We start from the raw sequence: 20632 nt of genomic DNA, 5'->3' as shown, positions 1-20632 counted from the left end.
TGTACCACAGTGAACTAAATAAAACTATTCCATAAACTGCTCAACATGAGAGGTGCACTACTTCTTTTAAGTCAAAAACAATTTTAAAAATACAATCCTTCCTTATAATAGATTTTGGAAAGTGCTTTAAAGTCAGATTCCACATGAAATCTAATATTCTTGGTTTCACTTTTCCAGAGTTCCCCCAATATTGTTACTACTCTCTTACCCTGGCAGTACTGGTAGTGAATGGGAGTGGTAACAGAAACCACAAATCTTTAAAGTCAAATTGAAGAAGTCAAATGGTAAAGTATGTTATACTTTACCAATTCTAGGGCAGCAAAAATTTTAGGGGTTCTTTTGTGTCAAAGCTTGGAACAGGAGTAGATCAATGAATAATTTATACATAATATACAATGTGAAAAGAACTGCTCGTCATTTTCAGAATATGAATGGGTAGATTAAGGTATATAGATAAGGAAATGATATATATGTATGCACAAACATACATATGCACAAACATATGCAACCCATACATTATATATAAATTATCAGGATATAGGCTGACATAACAGTGTGTATTTCAGCAGTTCTTTCCACATAAATATATGCCTATTAAATATACACTGTCAAATCAAGATCACCAGGCATTTTAAGTCTCCTCTCTCTTTGCTTCAAATGAATTTTTTAAAAAAGTCTTTAAAAGCAAGTAATCATAAACTGTTACATATATTGAATATATTATTATACTGGAATTCCTTATTAACTAATTCTAAAAGAACTTCCTTTAAAAATCCCACAGATTAATACAAATTCATGTAAACAACAATATTTCCCCTTTCAAATGGTTTTAAAACTTCTATAATATATTCAGGAAACCTCCAGAATATGAATGGCAGATTTAAATAAACATAAAAATATAAAGTACTATATTTGACCTACAATACATGGAGCCTCTATAATTTCTACTACAATTTGGATCATGCTGTACAAACATACAAAATTCCTTCTGAAAATGTAATCCCCTCAGAAACCAGTTAAGGTGAATTTCTAGATCATTGTCATTCTGTTTAATATAAATTCTACTGAGATTAACAGTTTTATTCTAAAGCAATATAATGATACTCTTCATTTGGTTTAGCAATGTTTTTCCTATTATTAGGCAACAACAGATAAAATGAGAGTTACATAGTGAATAACAACAATATTCCTCCTTGGAAAGCAAAAATAACCTACAAATAGGGTTGCATTTTTTTTAAGTTACCAAATGGAAAAACAACCAAAAAAATTGAGAGAAAAGTTTTTATTCAAATACTTCTAGTACAACCAATAGGAAAAGTCCTCCTCCCAAAAAAACCACTAATGCTATATTGCATTTTTAAAAATCAAATAAAGCCCTTTTGAGTACTTCTAGTTTACTTTGAGGCAGCTTCAGAATAGCAAACACTTTAACAGTATTTTCATAAAGAATAATTTTTTCTAAGTTAAAATCCCAACTGTATTTGCACCTAAAATGTTGAAGTTGCTTTGATTAAAAAAAAAAACAAAAACAAAAACAAAAAAAAAAAACAATAAAATCAGCTTAAAATAAATTTATTGTACAATACAAAATGTAGGCATACTGGAAAATAAAGGTACATTATTAAATATACAAAGCAAATGAAAGAAAGCTAAACAACACAAATGTTTCATCCAAACACTAAGATAAAATGCACAACATTTATGCTAAAAACAAAGTACTTCAAGAACAATATGCATTTCAAATGAAATGTTAATGATGCCAAAAAATAAAAAGAAAGAAAAAAGAAAATCAAATATGCTACATTGTAAATGCTTGAATATCAAGAATCAATAATGGCATAAAACAAACCCAATAATACTGGGTACTTTCAAGAACTTTGTTTAAAAAGGTGTTAAGAATACTGAAAGAATCAAAATATGTCCTTAAAACTGGCAAAGTTTTTTCTTTTTTAAGTTTGAGAGCCTATTCACAGTATCTTATCTCTTCTTCCATTTACACTTTTCTATAAAAATTTCTGGATGCTCCTTCTTAACATTTTCTAAACACAGTAGCTTAGATAACAGTACTTCATTTTTAAGTATGCATTTAAGCATTACCAACACCAAAATAGTAAGTGCCACAAATTAACAAGCTAATTTTGAAATCTATACGGCTATGTATGCAATATGAAAACTAAATCTTCATTTTATAAAGTGAAACCAATTTCTAAATGAAATGGTAAAATGTAACAATTTAGATCATAGGGGAAACCACAATGCCTTTTTTCCAATTAAGGCATTTGGTTGCCCAAACTACAAATGGCCCCGGTGCAACTAACACAAATATGCAGTGAGGCCTTGAGAAGCATCCAGTTAGGATATGCATCTGAACATTCAAAGAACATTCAAGTAAGCATAAAATCCTGGGCAAAATCCTCTACAACTTAAAATATAATTATTTAAATATATAAATTTAATACTTAAGTTACCCAAAAGGCGTTTGGCCAGCACCTCTGGTAGGGAATTTCTTTTCTTAATATCACAGTTCCCAAACTCAAGACATTATGATCAAGATTTTCTATCTTTATTTGCACTAGTATCTAAAATACTCAGTGACATCTTTTTTGTTACACTATGTTTACTTTTACAGACTTTGCATTACCACACACACCATCATGCTAAGAAGTCACCAAGTTTTTCTTCTAATCCCCCACTAAAATAAACAGGTTTCAACAAACTTGAAACTGTAGGGGAACTACGGGGAAAACCAGAGGGGTATATGGAAGAAGGAAGAAGTGTGAATAGGTCCTATAGGATTTTACAATCACTTTGCCAAGACAACTTTAAATACTATGAATAATTACTTGAAATCAGGTTGTGTAGAATCTATAGTTCTCTTAAAAACAAGTTTTGATTCTCAATATTGCATTTTTATTATCAAACAAAAGGATTTAGATCTAACATATTTTAGTAGCATACTTACTACCTGCAGACTAAATTCATTTCTCAAGTACTCTAAAAGAGTTCAAATAGAACAAACTTTATGAGATGCTATAACTTATAACAAAAGAAATATTAGCATTTATAAAATTATAAGGATAATAAAATTTTAAAAGCTAAAAAACAAAATTTGCCATTCATATTTAAATATAACATAGAAAAAGTTATGTGGATAATATGAAAATAAAATTGTTTAGGTGAACAATTCACTTGAAGACACTCACTGTTTCTCCTTCTGAGTAACTAACCATTATAGCTTTTTATCAATGAAATGTCATTATCTCACATCTGAAATTCTTTGGCTGGAATGTTTTAGTAACATAAGACACTCCTGTATATAACAATTCTGACAGAACAGAGGAGTTGCAAAATAAAAAAGGTATATTTTAAAACATTTGATAAAATTTTAAATAAATTTTTTTAAATGTAAAGCCAATCTATCACTAAAAATGGCATAAATGTAAATGCAAGCTAATTTTATCCACTGCTATTTTAAATACAATAATTTGGGGTTCATTATTTTGCCTTTTTAGTTTTGTATTTAGCATAGAAGTACTTTCTATTGCCACTACAGACATCAATTTAGTTTTAAAAATGGAAAGGAAAAAACAAAATGCAACAAAAGTTATGAGTTTAATTTGTGAATTTTAGAACTAAGAATTACAATTTTCTGTTACTGTTGTAAAATGGGATTATCTGACCAAATAGTTAACATCTTAATTACATCAAGAAAAATTTAAATTTTTCCTTTTTGTATTTTTAAAAATAAAGCAAATTTATGTACTTGTAAATATTTTTTAAAGACCAACAAATGCACTTCTTAATCTACTGTCTTTATACAAAGATTAAAAGGAAAAAAAAAAAGCTTTATGGCTCCAGCACCCAAGATTGAGAACAAAAAATACCTCAAATAAATATTTATAACTTGCAAAAAAAAAGCTAAAGGTGTTTGAAAGATTAAATGAAGAAACATTCTGAAACTAGAACCCATTTCTTTAGCTTTTCTCTCCCAGACTTTCCATTCTATATACTACAGTTGTAGAGATGTCCTCATTTGACTCAGGTGACACTTTTTTCCATACTGTCTCTTTTAAAGCAAGTTCTTGTTGGAGACTTTCATAGTCCAATGGTCCAAAGGAATGCTAGTTGTTCAAGCAACATACATAATTTATTAGTGCACTTGAGTGAAGAAAGGTCCAAGCTATAAAATGGTATTTTTCAATGAACATTATTAAAATGTTAACATTTTAAACCACCACCTCTGACATTTTGTTTCATGTTACTCAGGTCAACTCCCACGGAAGTTTCTATTCTGTTGGTTTTGCATAATTCTTACATAGTAACAGAAATTAATTTGATAAAAACTAACAAAAATTTAGTTTAGCACTACAGAAAATGTACTTAGTATGTATTAAAAATATTTTCTACTTACAAGTTCTTCATATTATCTTGAGGTCTAATTAGGTAATTTTACTACAAACATTTTCAATATGGTACGCAAAGAAACTGAATCAAAATTCTCAACACAAGCCCCTTGGTGCAGTGAAAAACTATATAAAATATAGACCAAAAAAGTTAAGTCCTGACTCTTAATACTACTTCTAAAAAAGGAATATATGTGTACAAGAGTATGAAGCCAAATACATTGATAAAAACACAAATAGGACCGTAAGATTATTAGGAATACTGCATTAAACACAGTGGAAAAAAATATTTCATCTACAGTGACTTAACAAAACTTTTGAGGCTTCATATGGTCTCTCACTAATACAATAATCCTTTTCATTTACATATCCATCTACACAGTATGCAAGAAGTTAAAATAAACTTCAATTTAGGACTGACAAATATTAAAACAATGCTTTATAGCATGTAGCACGTTTCAATGTCTTTTTTTTTTTTTTTTTTTTTAACAGAATCAATTCTAAAAATCTTGCTTCAAATAGTGGAAAATGGAAGGGGAAAACCCTGACACTAGGCTAACCAGTTTCAATTTAAGTAACAAAACAGTAATATTTAAATATCTATATCTATTAACTATCTATTAAGCAATATTTAAATATCTAATACTGGTGATCCCGGATTAAAATGTCAACAATTTGTTTACACTCATTTATGAATAGCAAAGACCCGAGGCCACTAACAAAGATTTTATTTATACAGGCAAATATCACTTTTTCTCTTCTTAAAAATTTTATATAATTATCTAAATAAGAATTTTGCTTACCCTTTGATCACCACCTTCTCTTCGAGGATCAAGTTTTTTTGCAAAGTGTCTCAAATTATCATAGTTATGGAAATTACACAGAGAAACAAGATCCTGTAAACAGTTATACAGAGCAGGTATAAGAAATTGGCTATTCATTGGTTATGTATATCCATATTTTAACAAACTCTGCTTATATCGTCCAGCTTAGAAATCATCACTACATGCTAATAAAGTAGTATAATACATCAATAAGAGACCTAAAATCAGAGTAAGATATGGATACAAGTTTTAAGGGCACTGCTTACTAACATGATCCTAGGGCTCAGCCAATCAAATCATCTTTCACCTTCTACAAAATAGGGTTTATAACCAGCCCCATGAAAGAATTCTTCTATCAAATAAGTGTAAAGCAACATTAAAATATAAGTAAGTACTCTGGTTACAATCTACTATACTTTATATGCAATCCAATGTCATACTCTAGTTTTTGTAAAATATAAAAGACTGGAAAATAAAACAAGTTTAATTGAGTATGGCACTCAATATGAACTCTGGAAAGTAATAAATGTAACTAAAACTAGAAGCTCAAACATTAGCAGGAAGTAGGTAACAACAAAATACAGAACTATCAAGAGCAGTAACACTTTAAAAACTGTTTAATCTTTTTTTAATTTTCAGTGCTTATTTCCTCAAAAAAATGTTTAAAGGTAGTCAATGGATAAAGATATTTAAAAATGCAGATTAAAGATAAACCAAAATAATTCTTAAAATATACTAGGTTTTAAATTACTTCTCCAAGTTTAATATCTTTTGTTGAGCTTTTGAAAATTGATACTAATTCTAACCATGAAAATTGAAATATTAGCATCTAACAAATATAATCTGTGGGAATAATTAAATGGGAGCTATCTGACAGAGGCAACTTGAAGCTCCTCTGGGAGTATTTCCACAGCTACCTAATAACTGGCACACTATAGGTGGAAGGTCAAGAGTTAATGAACTATGGAAAATAGGTTACAAAAAAGAATCAATGGATGACTCAACTTATATCATCATTATTCTCATTAAGAAAATATGCTTACGTGACAAAAGTGAATTCCCTTGACACTGTTGCCCATCTTATCCAGAGGAGGAGACCAGCACATCATACCCATAACATTGGGGACAACTAAAAGAATGCCCCCAGCAACTCCAGATTTTGCAGGAAGACCAACCTACAAATAATTCAGTAAAAGAGTATTCAGGTAAAAATTTTAAAATAAGAAATGTTATGTTCAACAATAGGGAAATTGGGGCTGGGCACTGTGGCTCACTCCTGTAATCTCAGCACTTTGGGAGGCCAAGGCAAGCAGATCACTTGAGCCCAGGAGTTGGAGGCTAGACTGGATAACACAGGAAGATCTCATCTCTACAAAAAATAGCAAGACATGGAGGTGCACACCAGTAGTCACAGCTACTCTGGAGGATGAGGTGGGAGGATCACATGACCTCAGGAGGTCAAGGCTACAGTGAGCCATGATCGCACCACTGCACTCCAGCCTGGGTGACAGAGCAAGATCCAGTTTCAAAAAAAAAAAAAAAAAAAAACAAATTGGGAAATCGGTTTAAAAATTAAAAATTATCTCCTGACCTCGTGATCCTCCTGCCTCAGCCTCCCAAAATGTGCACCTGTAGTCTCAGCTACTCGGGAGGCTGAGGCAGGAGAATGGTGTGAACCTGGGAGGCAGAGCCTGCAGTGAGCTGAGATGGCACCACTGCACTCCAGCCTGGGCAAGAGAGCAAGACTCCCTCTCAAAAAAAATAATAATAATAAAAATAAAATAAAATAAAATATTATACATATACATACATATCATCGAATTTCAACATTAAAAATATTGTAGAAAAATTTTTATCAACATGTTTATAAATAAAGTTATAAGACTGGGTGCGGTGGCTCATGCCTGCAATCCCAGCACTTTGGGAGGCTAAGGTGGGCAGATCACCTAAGGTCAGGGGTTCGAGACCACCCTGGCCAACATGGAGAAACCCCGTCTCCACAAAAAATACAAAAATTAGCCATGTGTGGTGGCAGGCACCTGTAATCCCAGCTACTCGGGAGGCTGAGGCAGGAGAATTGCTTGAACCTGGGAGGCAGAGGTGGCAGTGAGCCAAGATCGCCCCACTGCACTCCAGTCTGGGTGACGGAGCAAGACTCCATCTCAAAAAAAAAAAAAAAAAAAGTTACAAAACAGTTTGGGATAGATATGAATATAGAAAAATTGTTTAAAGATACACTCTAAGGAATTATAGCAGTTACATCTAAATTGTAAGGCTATGGATGCTTTTATTCTTTCTGACTGTATTTTCTAATTGTTCTAAATAAATGTATTATTTTTAAATATAACAAATTATTTTTTAAATATTTTACAATTAGAAAACAATAAAAAGTTATATATTCTTATAAGATTTTCTAAAATGGTAATTTAAAATTACTCCTCAAAAAATTTAAGTTATATTAGCAAAACTTGACAAATGATAAAAACAAAACTTAATGTCATTAGGGCAGTGTTCATTAACTGCTTACTAACATTCAGTTAGTAAGTACCTCTGGATAGAAATATACCAATAAGACCGGGTGCAGTGGCTCGTGTCTGTAATCCTAGCACTTTGGGAGGCCGAGGCAGGCAGATCATGATATCAAGAGATAGACACCATCTTAGCCAATATGGTGAAACCCTGTCTCTACTAAAAAAATACAAAAAATAGCTGGGTGTGGTGATGGGCGCCTGTAATCCCAACTACTCGGGAGGCTGAGACAGGAGAATCACTTGAACCCAGGACACAGAGGTTGCAGTGAGCCAAGATTACGCCACTGCACTCCAGCCTGGGTGACGGAGTGAGACTCCGTCTCAAAATAAGTAAATAAATAAATAAATAAACAAAAATAAAAGAAGTATACCAATAAAGTACTCTCACACAAAACTAAACAAAACAAGCAGACAAAAAAAAAAAAAAAAAAAAAAAACACCTGAATTGGATCTACAAATTTATAGGAAATACAAGGGACAATGGAACAGAGGTAATCAGCAACGTACAGACAGTGGAAAACTGTATAGACTGAATGACCCAGTTTTTTCAACCAAACAAGAAAAAAAGAGAGACCGGTCAAAAGACCAATAGATTTAAAAAAAAAGGGGGGGGGACACACAACCCAATCACAATGTATGCGCCTCATTTGTATCCCAAGTCAAACAAACCATAAAATAATATAATAGGCCGGTGCAGTGACTCACGCCTGTAATCCCAGCAATCTGGGAGGCTGAAGCGGGTGGATTACTTGAGGTCAGGAGTTCGAGAACAGACTGGCCAACATGGCAAAACCCCATCTCTACTAAAAATACAAAAATTAGCTTGGTGTGGTGGCGGGCGCCTGTAATCCCAGCTACCCAGGAGGTTGAGGCAGAAGAATCGCTGGAACTCAGGAGGCAGAGGTTGCAGTGAGCTGGGATCATGCCACTGCACTCCAGCCTGGGCAACAAAGTCAGACTCTGTCTCAAAAAAAAAAAAAAAAAGAAATAATAATTTACAAGATAATCCAGGAAATCTGAACACTGACTAAATATTTTGATGATATTCAATTTAATATTGATATTAATAATGATATTAAAGTTTTGATACGTAATATTTAATTTTTTATGTAAAAATTATATTATTGTTATGTTTTGTTAAGGGTCCTTATTTAGAATTATATGCTGAAATATGACAAGGACGGGGAAACAGATGCACACACAGATGAAACAAGATTGGTCATGTATTCATAATTATTGAAGCTGAGTGATGGATAACATTAAATGCATATCTCTCTCTCTCTCTCTCTGTTTTACATGTTTGAAAATTTCCAAAACAAAAAAAGCTTTTAGAATGGCATTATGACTTGACATAAGCAGAATGAAATAAGAAAAGTCAATACACTTTAGAAGTGGCAAATGCACAACAGAGCTTAAAGCAGTACATTTTTGTTAAGTTTTAACTTTAATATACTTAGAGTCATTAAAACATCTATGGCTGTAATCAAAGATGTGAAACCTCACATCTTTGCAAACTTCCTGAACTTAAAGAATTCTTAAGATACATAATCATCATAATGCTAAACATTAACAACTGAAAGTAAAGAAAGACTGTACTAACCTTGTACACTGGATTGCCTTAAAAGCAGAAGGAATGAGGTTCTACAAATCAAACTTCCAAGTTCTTAAGAACCTCTGGTAGACCTTAGCTCTATTCCTTACTAATCTTATAACAAATTAACCTTAAAAACAAGCCTCTCAAAAATTAATATACAGCTTTAGAAGCAAAGTTCAAACTGCATTTTTTCAAAGAACCAGTTCAGACTAGTTTCTTGCCAGAGAAAATTAAGATTAAACAATTACTTACATGAAAAGCAAACTGCCCTGAGAAGTCATACATGCCACAGGAATGCATCAAACTCAAAGTATTTCGAACTGCTTCAGGGCTCAGTACTCTTTCACCAGTAATTGGGCAGAAACCACCATTAGCCAGTGTCGCAGCCATCACACTGGCTGATTCACAAGTCACTTCAATGGAGCACAGCTAACACAAAGAAAAAGCAGAATTCTCATATTACTTTTAATATTACTGTTCACTTCTAAGATAATCTATTTGATTTGGTATTTCATACAGATCTGAAATATTTATTCCAAAGTGATTAATATAAACTTGAGGACATTCTAAAGATTTTAATTGACCAAAGTCCTACCCCCTTTTAAGGTTTACCCTGATTTGGCCAAAGATACTCAGTCTTTTAATGGCAGAACTAGACTAGGAAGTGCCAGCCTCTAAACACTAAGATTTGTTATTATCCCATGTGATATTCAAATCTGCTTAAATATTAATACTTTCTGTGGAATACACAAGCATAATTACTTTTAATTCAACAGGAAAAAAAATGAGCCATGAAATATTTTTAAGGTAAAGCACCATACATAAGGATTATGATAGTGTCTACATGAGAAATCATCATTTTAGAAAAAAATGCTAAAGTGCCTGACATTTCACCCATAACAAAGCTCAGTATCCCCATTTATATGGTAACAGGCAAAGGACAAAGGGGAAGAAAAATATAAAGCAGATCTGTCTCAGATGCTCTGTAAGCCTAAACCAAAATGTTATCCTTTAGACCACTTATTAATATTTATTTGATATTTACTATGGGTGCTAAATATACCCTCTAGGATGAAATTTTTGCATTTAAATACAATCAAAATAATGAAAATAGTTCACCATACCAAACCCAAATTTACCCATAAAATGAAAATAAATGTTTCCACATTTTATTTTTAGCTAATAGTAAGCAAAATTGGGATGAGATGGGGTCAAAAAAGAAAGTAGATAGGAGAAGAATGGGTTCTCAACTTGTAGATTTTCCTCAGCCATACTCCAAGATCTACAAGAGGCACAAAGAGGTCTGGAAATAGCAAGGAGGAAAACTAAGTATACTAAATTAAAACATTGTGTGTTTAACTTTGACTAGATTGCCTATTTATATCAAAAATCTCTTCCCTATTTCTCAAAAATGACAGAATCGACTTATAATACTGCCCCAGAGAGCAAAGACTTGTGATAAGGTCGACTTAATCATACAAGGCTTTCTCAATTCCAATGATCATTTCCTAATGTATACTTAACATTAATTGGAATTTTGTTTGTCATAAGGCAGCACATTACTAATTTGCCCAATGCTAACTTGGGTACTCTTCTGCAAATCTCAATGGTCGTTCAATTTGATGCACCCCTTCTCCAAAAAAGTCAGTATCACTTCTATGGCCATTTCTTGATTTTTGCCATGAAGTACAGAAATGTCACATTATAGTAGATTCTGTAACAGCCAAATTTAAATATGTATTCCAAAGGAAATACATATTTTTTATGGAAAAAATTTTTTATGGAAAAAATTCATACAGACTAGGAAAAAATAAAGGCTAGGTCCAAAGGAATTTCACATATCATCTCATGTTATCTTCCACATAATATGGCAAGACAGGTCAGGCATATGCTACAGATAAGGAAACTAGGGATCAGTAACTAAAATTAAGTCACATGGCTAATAAGTCGCTGGGCTAGACCTTAAATTTTGTATTGATGGTCTGGATTCCCAGTTTTCGGTTTTTCACATTGGGCAGATGAAAAGCTGCAACCTGGACATCTATCAAAATCGAACTCATTATCAACCTCACTTATATACTCTCTAAGATTACTGAAAGGTTAAAATTAAGGAACTTTTAAAACTAAAGACAGGCAAATGTAAGGTGAACTGGAAATTAACAATAATGCAGCCTCCTATGTGGCTTCACATTACAGTCTCATCAGTGGCACCAGCTGTGTTAAATCTGTAAGAATAAATTGAACTGAAAATGTGGGTGAGAGAAGAGATCTCCAGGAAGGCTATTCTAAACTGAGTTCTATACCACAGCCCACTGTGTAACATGGTCCCTCTTGCCCAGTCCCGCCCCCTCAATATTGAGAGCTACTCTAACTTAGAAGAAAGCCTGACATATGACCTGCAGAAATGAACTAGTACCAGTTAAGGCAGGATAGAGCAGTAACAAAGAAATTACAAGATACCAAGTCAGCTGAGACACTGACACTTTTAAATGCTTAATAAGAGCCCTCTGATTATTTGGGGGAAAAAAAAAAAACTTTTCCCAAACAACATGTAAAGGCTACAAAAAATTTAGAGCTCAGTTTATAATTAGGAGTGCCAATTTCCGGGAGTGTACATTATTTTTGACAATTTTTCAATATGTTTACAGAAAAAATTGTCCCTATTACATTTTGAGGCATGATATTTTAGGCAACATGGACATAAGACTGCCTTTTATGAAGACATTTTTGAAAGTCAATGAAAAATGTATTTTCTCATGGCCTAGAACCAAGATTTCTGAGACACCTATATTTTGCATAATGTGACACATCCATTTATTTATTTTGAGACGGAGTCTCACTCTATCATGAGGCTGGAATGCAGTGGCGCAATCTCGGCTTACTGCAACCTCGGCCTTCCAGGTTCAAGTGATTCTCCTGCCTCAGCCTCCTGAGTAGCTGGGACTACAGGCAGGCACCACCACACCCAACTAATTTTTGTATTTTTAGTAGAGATGGGGTTTCACCATGTTGGCCAGGATGGTCTCAATCTCTTGACCTCATGATCCGCCCACCTTGGCCTCCCAAAGTGCTGGGATTACAGGCGTGAGCCACCGTGCCCAGCCAACACATCTATTTATATATACAATTTATATAATTAAATTACCTGGAAGTAGAAGTCTAATATACCAACCATATCTGTGCCTTCTGGAAAACACTAAAAAAATAGAAAGGCAATTAAAAATTCAGGCACACAGGAATGCACATAAGTAGAGAAATACATGAAAAATTTCAAATGTACACAAGTGTTTCACTTTAATTAATAAAATAGCATGTAACTTCTAAAAGAGTATAAACATGAAACAAAAAAGCAAAATTTTATCACATTATTTAAGTTTTTAGATACTAGTTTAACTGACAATGATAAAATGATTCTCGATGTATAAATCAAGTTACTAGACCAGCCACTTAAAAAAATCAAGATTAGTTAACACTAATCAGGTATTATTATGCTTTTGAAAAAATAGACTAAACCTCAAACAAAATTTGCATTAATAAATAAAATTAGTCAAATATTTAAATACTGCCAGATGCAAATCAATTTAATAATAACATTAACAATTTGATAATACTGACTCAAGAGCACTCTGCAAAAACTTCTGCACCTTAAATAGTAATAGGTAGTTGCTTAAAGGCTATTGTTGAATTCTTAGCATACATCTTCATGTATTTTATTAAATGAAAGAATAATTTGAAAGAGAAACAAAAATTTAAAAACCTTCTTTTCTTTTAAGTAATATCCTATTGCAAAATTTCGATCTCCACTTTCTCTTTCAGACTGAAACCTGGAAGAAGAAAAAAACAAAAAACATTTGCTCTATGTACTTTCTTTAAAAGTGTGATTGTTCATAATTTCATTTGTATAGCAATGTACAGCATGAAGAACACTGAACTAAGATTTAGGACTACAGAGTTCCAATCAATTCTGTCAACAGGCTATTTGTGTAGCTTTGGACAAGTCTTTTAAGTGGTAATTCTTTCAATCTTCATTTTCTTGGCTATAAAATGACTGAAATGAATCAGGCCCATTCAAGTCTTCATATTTTGTAAATAAAAAGGCTAATTTTAAAATTCTCAAATCTTCTACCATTAAAATACACTGAAAAACTGCAGAATCCTCTGGCTACCCAAAAGTACAATAAGAGTCCATTTTAATTGACATAATCAGGGAACTTGATATAATCATGGAACTTTCACTGAGAGTGGGAAACACAAAATGGATCTTGCAGGATTCAATGGACTAACAGATTTCAGGGTACATCGAGACCATCGAGACCATCGAGGCCTAGGCACTGGCAAATTCCATGCAGCATGAACGGTTAGAAAAGTATTATGGATACGGCTCCACTGAAGAATGGCAAATATTCTGATGTAATCAGGAAACACACATGGAGAAGAGTGGGAAAACATCAAACAAACGAAGGAGACTGGGACAAAATTATCAAAATCAATAGATGTCGAATAATGTAATAGCTCCTTACTATCCACAAAATAAAAGCCTGAGGGCTTTCAAACAAGTTACCTAATCAGATCTACATTTTAGAAAGATAACTGACATCAATTTGAAAAAGGGGAAAAAGAAGCGATGACTGATCTATTAAAAGAATACTGTAATGAGAGCTACAAAAGCCTGAATTTAGGCAGCTGTGATAGGAATGGAAGGAGAGGTATGATCAAACATGCAAGTAGTTGGATAATCTTCCAACCTGATGAAGAAAAGGAGAGACTGAGTAAAGACTGATACAAAGCCTGAATTTCTAACATAGCCTGAGAGCATGATAATATTAACTGACATAGGGATCTATCTGTAGAGCAAAGAGCAGTTTGGAAAGAAAGAGAATGAGTTTTGATTTAGACAGATTTAATGTGCATTATATTTGAGAATTACCCTACAAGTCTAAAAGGGCTGCTGATATTAGAGGAACTGTGGGTAATGTTCTTTATATCACTGAGGTGGACAGCCCCTTCTAATTGTACATTTTAACATTTCGAACTCTTATCAATTTGCCATACTTTTAAAAAAAAATCAACATAGTTTAGATAAATGACTAACTAGTCAGCAATTATCAAAGTGACTGACACAGTTCTTCAACACTATCTCAAGTGCCTATTATCTGCCAGATAACATGCATACAGAAATGAACTGGAAGACACAACATTCCATCTAGGTCTTAAGGAGGGCAGAGTCTAATGGTGATTATGGGGCAGAGAGACATGTAATAAGTTTGATAAAATATGGTAATAGGAGAGCACAGAAAAGAGGCAAGCTGAGATTCATGGAATACTTCCTGGAAAAGACACTTAAGCTGATGAATTAATGTTGGGAAGGCATGCAACCTTAAAATGCTTACCCCTGAAATGCAAAGCAGGAAGTGCAAAATAAGAATAAAATAGTAGTATACATGCTAAAACATAATAATATTACAATAATGTTTAACAGAATAATGTTTCTAATGACAAGGAACCAATCAGACAAATACAAAATGGGAAACATCCACCATATGGCCTGCTGCCTGTTTTTATAAAGTTTTTTAGAACACAGCCTCGTATTGTCTATGGCTGCTTTTCTACTAAACAGCAGAACTGAGAAGTTACGACACAGACCGTATGGTCCACAAACATAAATTATTTACTGTCTGGTCCTTCAAAGAAAAAGTCAGCAACCCCTGGTCTATAAAACAAGCAGCGTGCACTCTTTAAAAATAAAAGCCCATGGCTGGGCGCGGTGGCTCATGCCTGTAATCGTAGTACTTTGGGAGGCTGAGACGGGCGGATCACAAGGTCAGGAGATTTGAGACCATCCTGGTTCACATGGTGAAACCCCGTCTCTACTAAAAATATAAAAAAATTAGCTGGGCGTAGAGGCGGGCATCTGTAGTCCCAGCTACTCGGGAGGCCAAGGCAGAACATGTGAACCCAGGAGGCAGAGCTTGCAGTGAGCCGAGACCACGACACTGCACTCCAGCCTGGGCGACAGAGCAAGACTCTGTCTCAAAAAATAAATAAATAAATAAAAGCCCATATAAAAATATTTAAAAGCAAAGATCTAGAGCACAGAACTGTTCTAAGTAAACAGACAAAACAGACATCGTAATAAATACAATGTAAGAACCTTGATTTGTTCCTGAATCTAAAAAATAATAATAAAAGTTGTAAAAGACACTTGGGGAAGAGATGGGGACATTTACATATTGATTAATGTCATGATATTTTAAAATTAACATTAATATTCTTACATGTGTTAATGATATTGTGGTTATACATGAGAATGTCCTTATTCTTAGACTGTATGTGCTTTCTTATTCAAGGGTGAGGTATCATGATGTCTACAACTTAATCTGAAATGGTTTAGGGGAAAAAAATCTATGTACATACATATTTACATATTTGTATGCAGAGGTATACATACATATTTTTATCTATCTAAAGAGACAGAGGTTGAGAAAAAGCAAGTAAGACAAAATATTAGAAAATATAAGTAAAATATAAGTAAAAGATTTATTTTTTCAACTTTTCTATAGACTGACAAATTTTAAAATAAAAAATTGGGGTAAAAATCCAGATAGCCTGGAACAGAAATAGAAGAGAGGTAAAACAGGTATTATAAGCAAAGATAAAACTGAATAAGCACCAGTAATTTGACATAAACTTGGGGTCTCTTCTGATTGTATGATTACCTATAAGAAATTTGTCAAAACTATTTAAAGTATTTTTAAGTGTTTCTGTCAGGTAATTTAGAAATCATTCATTTCCCTCTAATGAAAAGAGAGCAGATCAATTCTAAATACAGTGTGTGTTTTTATGTAACAAAACAGCATTTAAAACACTCACGTCGCATTACTGAATCCAACATATTCATTACCAGCCATCTTATTCAAAAACTGCATGACCTATAAACCAAAATTAGGAATTAGTAATCAAAAAACAAATATATAGAAAATGTGGCATGAAAAGTGAATTACATGTTGCACTTACATAGTCAAATTTTTCAGCATTATTTACTCCTTGCTGCAAAAAAATAAGAGACATAAATATGTTAATATAGGTACCACCACAGCTAAGTTTCAAGCTAATATCAAAATTTCAAACAGCTACCATTATAATATACTGCATTAGTATTTTTAAATCTAAGAAATAGTTCTAAAGTAATTTAACATTTATATAAACTCTTTTACATGTTATTTAATACCCATATGTTGTTGAGAATGCATCAGAATTACAAAGGGAATGCTTTATTTTAAGTATATCTTTACCCAACCCAAAGTTACAGAAATTTAACTACAAGTTACCATGAAATTCCCTTATCTTTTATGACAGTACATAATTTTGCTAAAATGTGTTATTTAATCTTATATTTTAAAAAACTTAAAATAAAGTTTCACCCTTCGAAAAGAATTAAGTATATATAAAATATTTCAATTAAGAAAAATCTATTTGTATTTTATTAAATCCTTTAATATTAGAGTTAGAAAAATGAGTTATGCTGCAAAACTAATCTTTTATAATTCCAGTATATGCAAACATTCTGGTTACATTTTACTACTGTAGAGAAAGCTCTATTCCTAATAGCTCTCACTTGTTATAATAATATTTGAACTAAAAAAAATTATATTTCACAGTCTAAAAAATTAGCTTCTATTGTATTTAGCATTATGCCAATTCCGAGTATGGAAGATGTATTGTTTCATCACTTTCATTTCTGACATGTTATCTATTGCAAATGTCAATAGGAAAAACCTATGTAACGTAGATCAGTTCAAGTAGCCAAATGGTTTCATTTTACCTCGGCGAAGTTTACAAAGCAGTAAGTTGTAGATCTGAAATCAAACGTATTAATTGGTGATATGCACCCAAAAGAAACAATACATCTCTAATTTCTAAAATAGGCTTAAAATAAAATAATTTGACAACTAAAGTTTTTAAAACACATTTTTTTTTTACTTTACCCTCAAAAAAACCCAAAACATTATACTTTAAAATATTATGGGAGGAAAACCTGTACCAGAGAATTATTTAATTGAATAAAGCCAGGTTCATTCTTTACAAGAGGATTAGAGTGTGGCTGACAATATGTGAAAACCTACAAATCAACTTATTTAAGAAAGACGTGCAATCACATTTATACAATCAGTAGCTAGAAGGACCACCATACTATTTCATCAAAATTAGGCATTAACAAAACTTCAACAAGATTAAGGATAATTCAGTTACAGCCATATTGTAATCACTAGCTGTGTATTTTCTCTAAAGTATCCTTTGACATAATTTTTTCTTTCCTTATATTATATACCAGAAATCAAAATGTAGAAATGTAACTCCAAAGCTGTTCAATGAAAAATAATTAAAAGAAGAAATTACCAACTTCATTGAACTGTTGCAGTTGTCAAAATATTCCATAGATCCTAATGCTGTAAAATATGTAACAACATTTAAACCACAAAAACCTTTGTAACCTTAGAAAAAGCACAAAAAAACAACTCTTTTGGAAACGGATGTCAGCATTTGCATTGCGATGTCATATGGATAATTACTGGTTAAACAATCAATGTAAAATAAACACGTTATGTTGAACTTTCATTCTGTGACCTAAACTGTACCCTACGAAACTCTTACAAGTTGTCTTCATTGAGCTGTCATGTTTAACATACAAAAATAAAAACCACTCAACTTTAGACTATGGTAACATAATTGGTCTATTTTGTGACTTACTAAATTAAAGCACAATTAGTTTTGGTCTTACGTTGTTTTTAAGAAACAACTGGTATTTACCAATGTCTAGCATTATACAGTATAACATTTTGGGTACTCAACATTCTCTAGACAGATTATGTAAATAGAGCAAAACAAAATACAGGCATACCTCATTTTATTGAGCTTCACTTCGTTGTGTTTCACAGATACGCATTGTTTAAGAAATTGAAGGTTTGTGATAACTCTGCATCAAGTAAATCTACTGGTACCATTTTTCCAACAGTATGTGCTCATTTTACGTCTCTGTGTCACATTTTGATAATTATTATTACATGTCTTATGGGTATCTGTGATCAGTCATTTTTGCTTACTATTACACTTGTTTTGGGGTGCCACAAGCCATGTCCATGTAAAATGGTAAACTTAACCTATAAATGTTGTATATGTTCTGACTGCTTCACTGATTGTCCATTCCCATCTCTCTCCCTCTTCTTGGGACCACCTATTCCGAGACTCAACAATACTGAAAACAGGCCAATTAATAACTCTACTATGGCCTCTAAACGTTCAAGTGAAAGGAAGAGTTGTACAACTCTCACTTTTAAAAAGCCAGAATGATTATTAAGCTTAGTAAGAAAGGCATGTTGAAAGTCAAAACAGACCAAAAGTTGAGCCTCTTGCACCAAACAGTTAGCCAAGTTGTAAATGCAAAGTTTCCTTTGCATTTCTTGAAGTTCTTCAAGGAAATTAAAAATGCTACCTCAGTCAACACACGAATGATGGAAAGCAAAACAGCATAATCGGTAACATGGAGAAAGTTTGTGTGGCCTAGATTAAAAAAAAAAAAAAATCAAACTAGCTACAATATCCCTTAGGCCAAGGCCTAATTCAGAACGAAGCTCTAACTCTCTTCAATTCTATAAAGGCTGAGAGAAGTGAGGAAGCTGCAGAAATGGGTTTGCAGCTAGCAGAGGTTGATTCATGAGGTTTAAGGAAAGAAGCCGTCTCCATAACATAAAAGAACAAGGTGAAACAACAGCAAGGGCTGATGCACAAGGTGCAGCAAGTTATCCAGAAGATCTACCTAACTTCAGTGATGAAGGTGACTACACTAACAACAGATTTTAAATGTAGATGAAACAGCCTTTCATTGAAAGATGACATCTACGACTTTCATAGCCAAAGAGGAGAAGTTAATATCTGGTTTCAGAGGACAGCCTGACTTGTTACGGGCCAAGGCAGCTTGTAACCTTAAGTTGAAGCCAATGCTCATTCATCATTCCAAAAATCCTAGAGTCCTTAAGAATTAAGCTAAATCTACCCTGCCTGGGCTTATAACAAAGCCTGGATTGGACCACATCGGTTTACAACATTGTTTACTGAATATTTTAAGCCCACTGTTGAAACCTACGGCTCAAAAAAAGATTTTGTTTTTTAATAGAGATGGGAGTCTCACTATACCGAGCAGACTGGTCTTGAACTCCTTGGCTCAAGCAATCCTCTTACCTCAACCTCCCAAAGTGCTGAGATTACAGGGGTGAGCCGCCATGACCAGCCAGAAAAAAAACAAAACGAAACATTTCTTTCAAAATATTACTGTTCACTAACAACACACCTGGTCACCCAAGAGTTCTGATAGAGATGTACAAGGAGCATAATGTTGTTTTCATGCCTGCTAACAAACATCCATTCTGCAGGATCAGGGAGTAATTTCAACTTTCAAGTCTTACTCCTTAAGAAACACTGTTCATAAGGCAATAGCTGCAATAACAGTGATTTGTCTGATAGATCTGGGCAAAGTAAATGGAAAATCTTCTGGAAAAGATTCACCATTCTAAATGTCATAAGAACTTTCATGATCATAGGTGGTCGAAATATCAACATTAACAGGAGTTCAAATGAAGTTGATTCCAATCCTCATGGATGACTGAGGAGTCCAAGCGGAGGAAGTAACTACACATGTGATAGAAATATCAAGAGAACTAGAATTGAAAGTAGAGCCTGAAGATAGGACTGAATTGCTGCAATCTCATGATAAAACTTGAACGGATGAGGAGTTGCTTCTCATGGGTGAACTAAGAAAGTGGTTTCTTGAGATGAAAACTACCTCTGGTAAAGATGCTCTGAATATCACTGAAATACAACAAAGGATTGAGAACATTCCATAAACTTAGTTCATAAAGCAGCGGCAGGGTTTTGGAGGATTGACTCCAATTTTGAAAGAAGTTCTACTCTGAATAAAATGCTGTCAAAGAGCATTGCGTGCTACAGAGAAATCTTTCATCAAAGGAAGAGTCAATTGATGTGGCAACTTTATTGTTGTCTTATTTTAAGAAATTGCCACAGCCACCCCAATCTTCAGCAACCACCACCCTTACCAGTCAGTAATCATCAACATCAAGGCAAGACCTTCCACCAGCAAAAAGATTAGAACTCACTGAAGGCTCAGATGCTCCTTAGCATTTCTTACCTATAAAATATTTTTTACTTAAGGTATTCACACTAGTATTTTTTCTTAGATGCAACACTACTGCACACTTACGAGATTAT

The 20632-nt window shown here is 33.2% G+C and overlaps 1 protein-coding gene across 5 annotated transcripts in view; it reads right to left on the bottom strand.

Annotated features, from left to right (window-relative positions):
* LOC105468205 (glutaminase) overlaps positions 1–20632 on the bottom strand; it is a 92480-nt gene that overhangs the window by 33273 nt on the left and 38575 nt on the right. For 2 of the 5 annotated variants that reach the window (XM_011718257.2, XM_071073103.1), the window contains exons 8-14: positions 16367–16399; positions 16223–16281; positions 13110–13176; positions 12498–12548; positions 9605–9781; positions 6271–6402; positions 5207–5299 (exon numbers count right to left, since the gene is read on the bottom strand). In XM_011718257.2, the coding sequence (XP_011716559.1) occupies positions 5207–5299; positions 6271–6402; positions 9605–9781; positions 12498–12548; positions 13110–13176; positions 16223–16281; positions 16367–16399 (612 nt within the window). Of the gene's footprint in view, positions 1–1556; positions 4181–5206; positions 5300–6270; positions 6403–9604; positions 9782–12497; positions 12549–13109; positions 13177–16222; positions 16282–16366; positions 16400–17174; positions 17200–20632 lie in introns of those variants that run through there. The other 3 variants (XM_024788624.2, XM_011718258.3, XM_011718259.2) reach the window with 3 other exon arrangements.

Source organism: Macaca nemestrina, chromosome 11 (assembly GCF_043159975.1).
Source record: "Macaca nemestrina isolate mMacNem1 chromosome 11, mMacNem.hap1, whole genome shotgun sequence".
NCBI lineage: Eukaryota > Metazoa > Chordata > Mammalia > Primates > Cercopithecidae > Macaca > Macaca nemestrina.
Note: the sequence above shows the minus strand (reverse complement) of the source record. Positions and strands in the feature narration are given on the sequence as shown.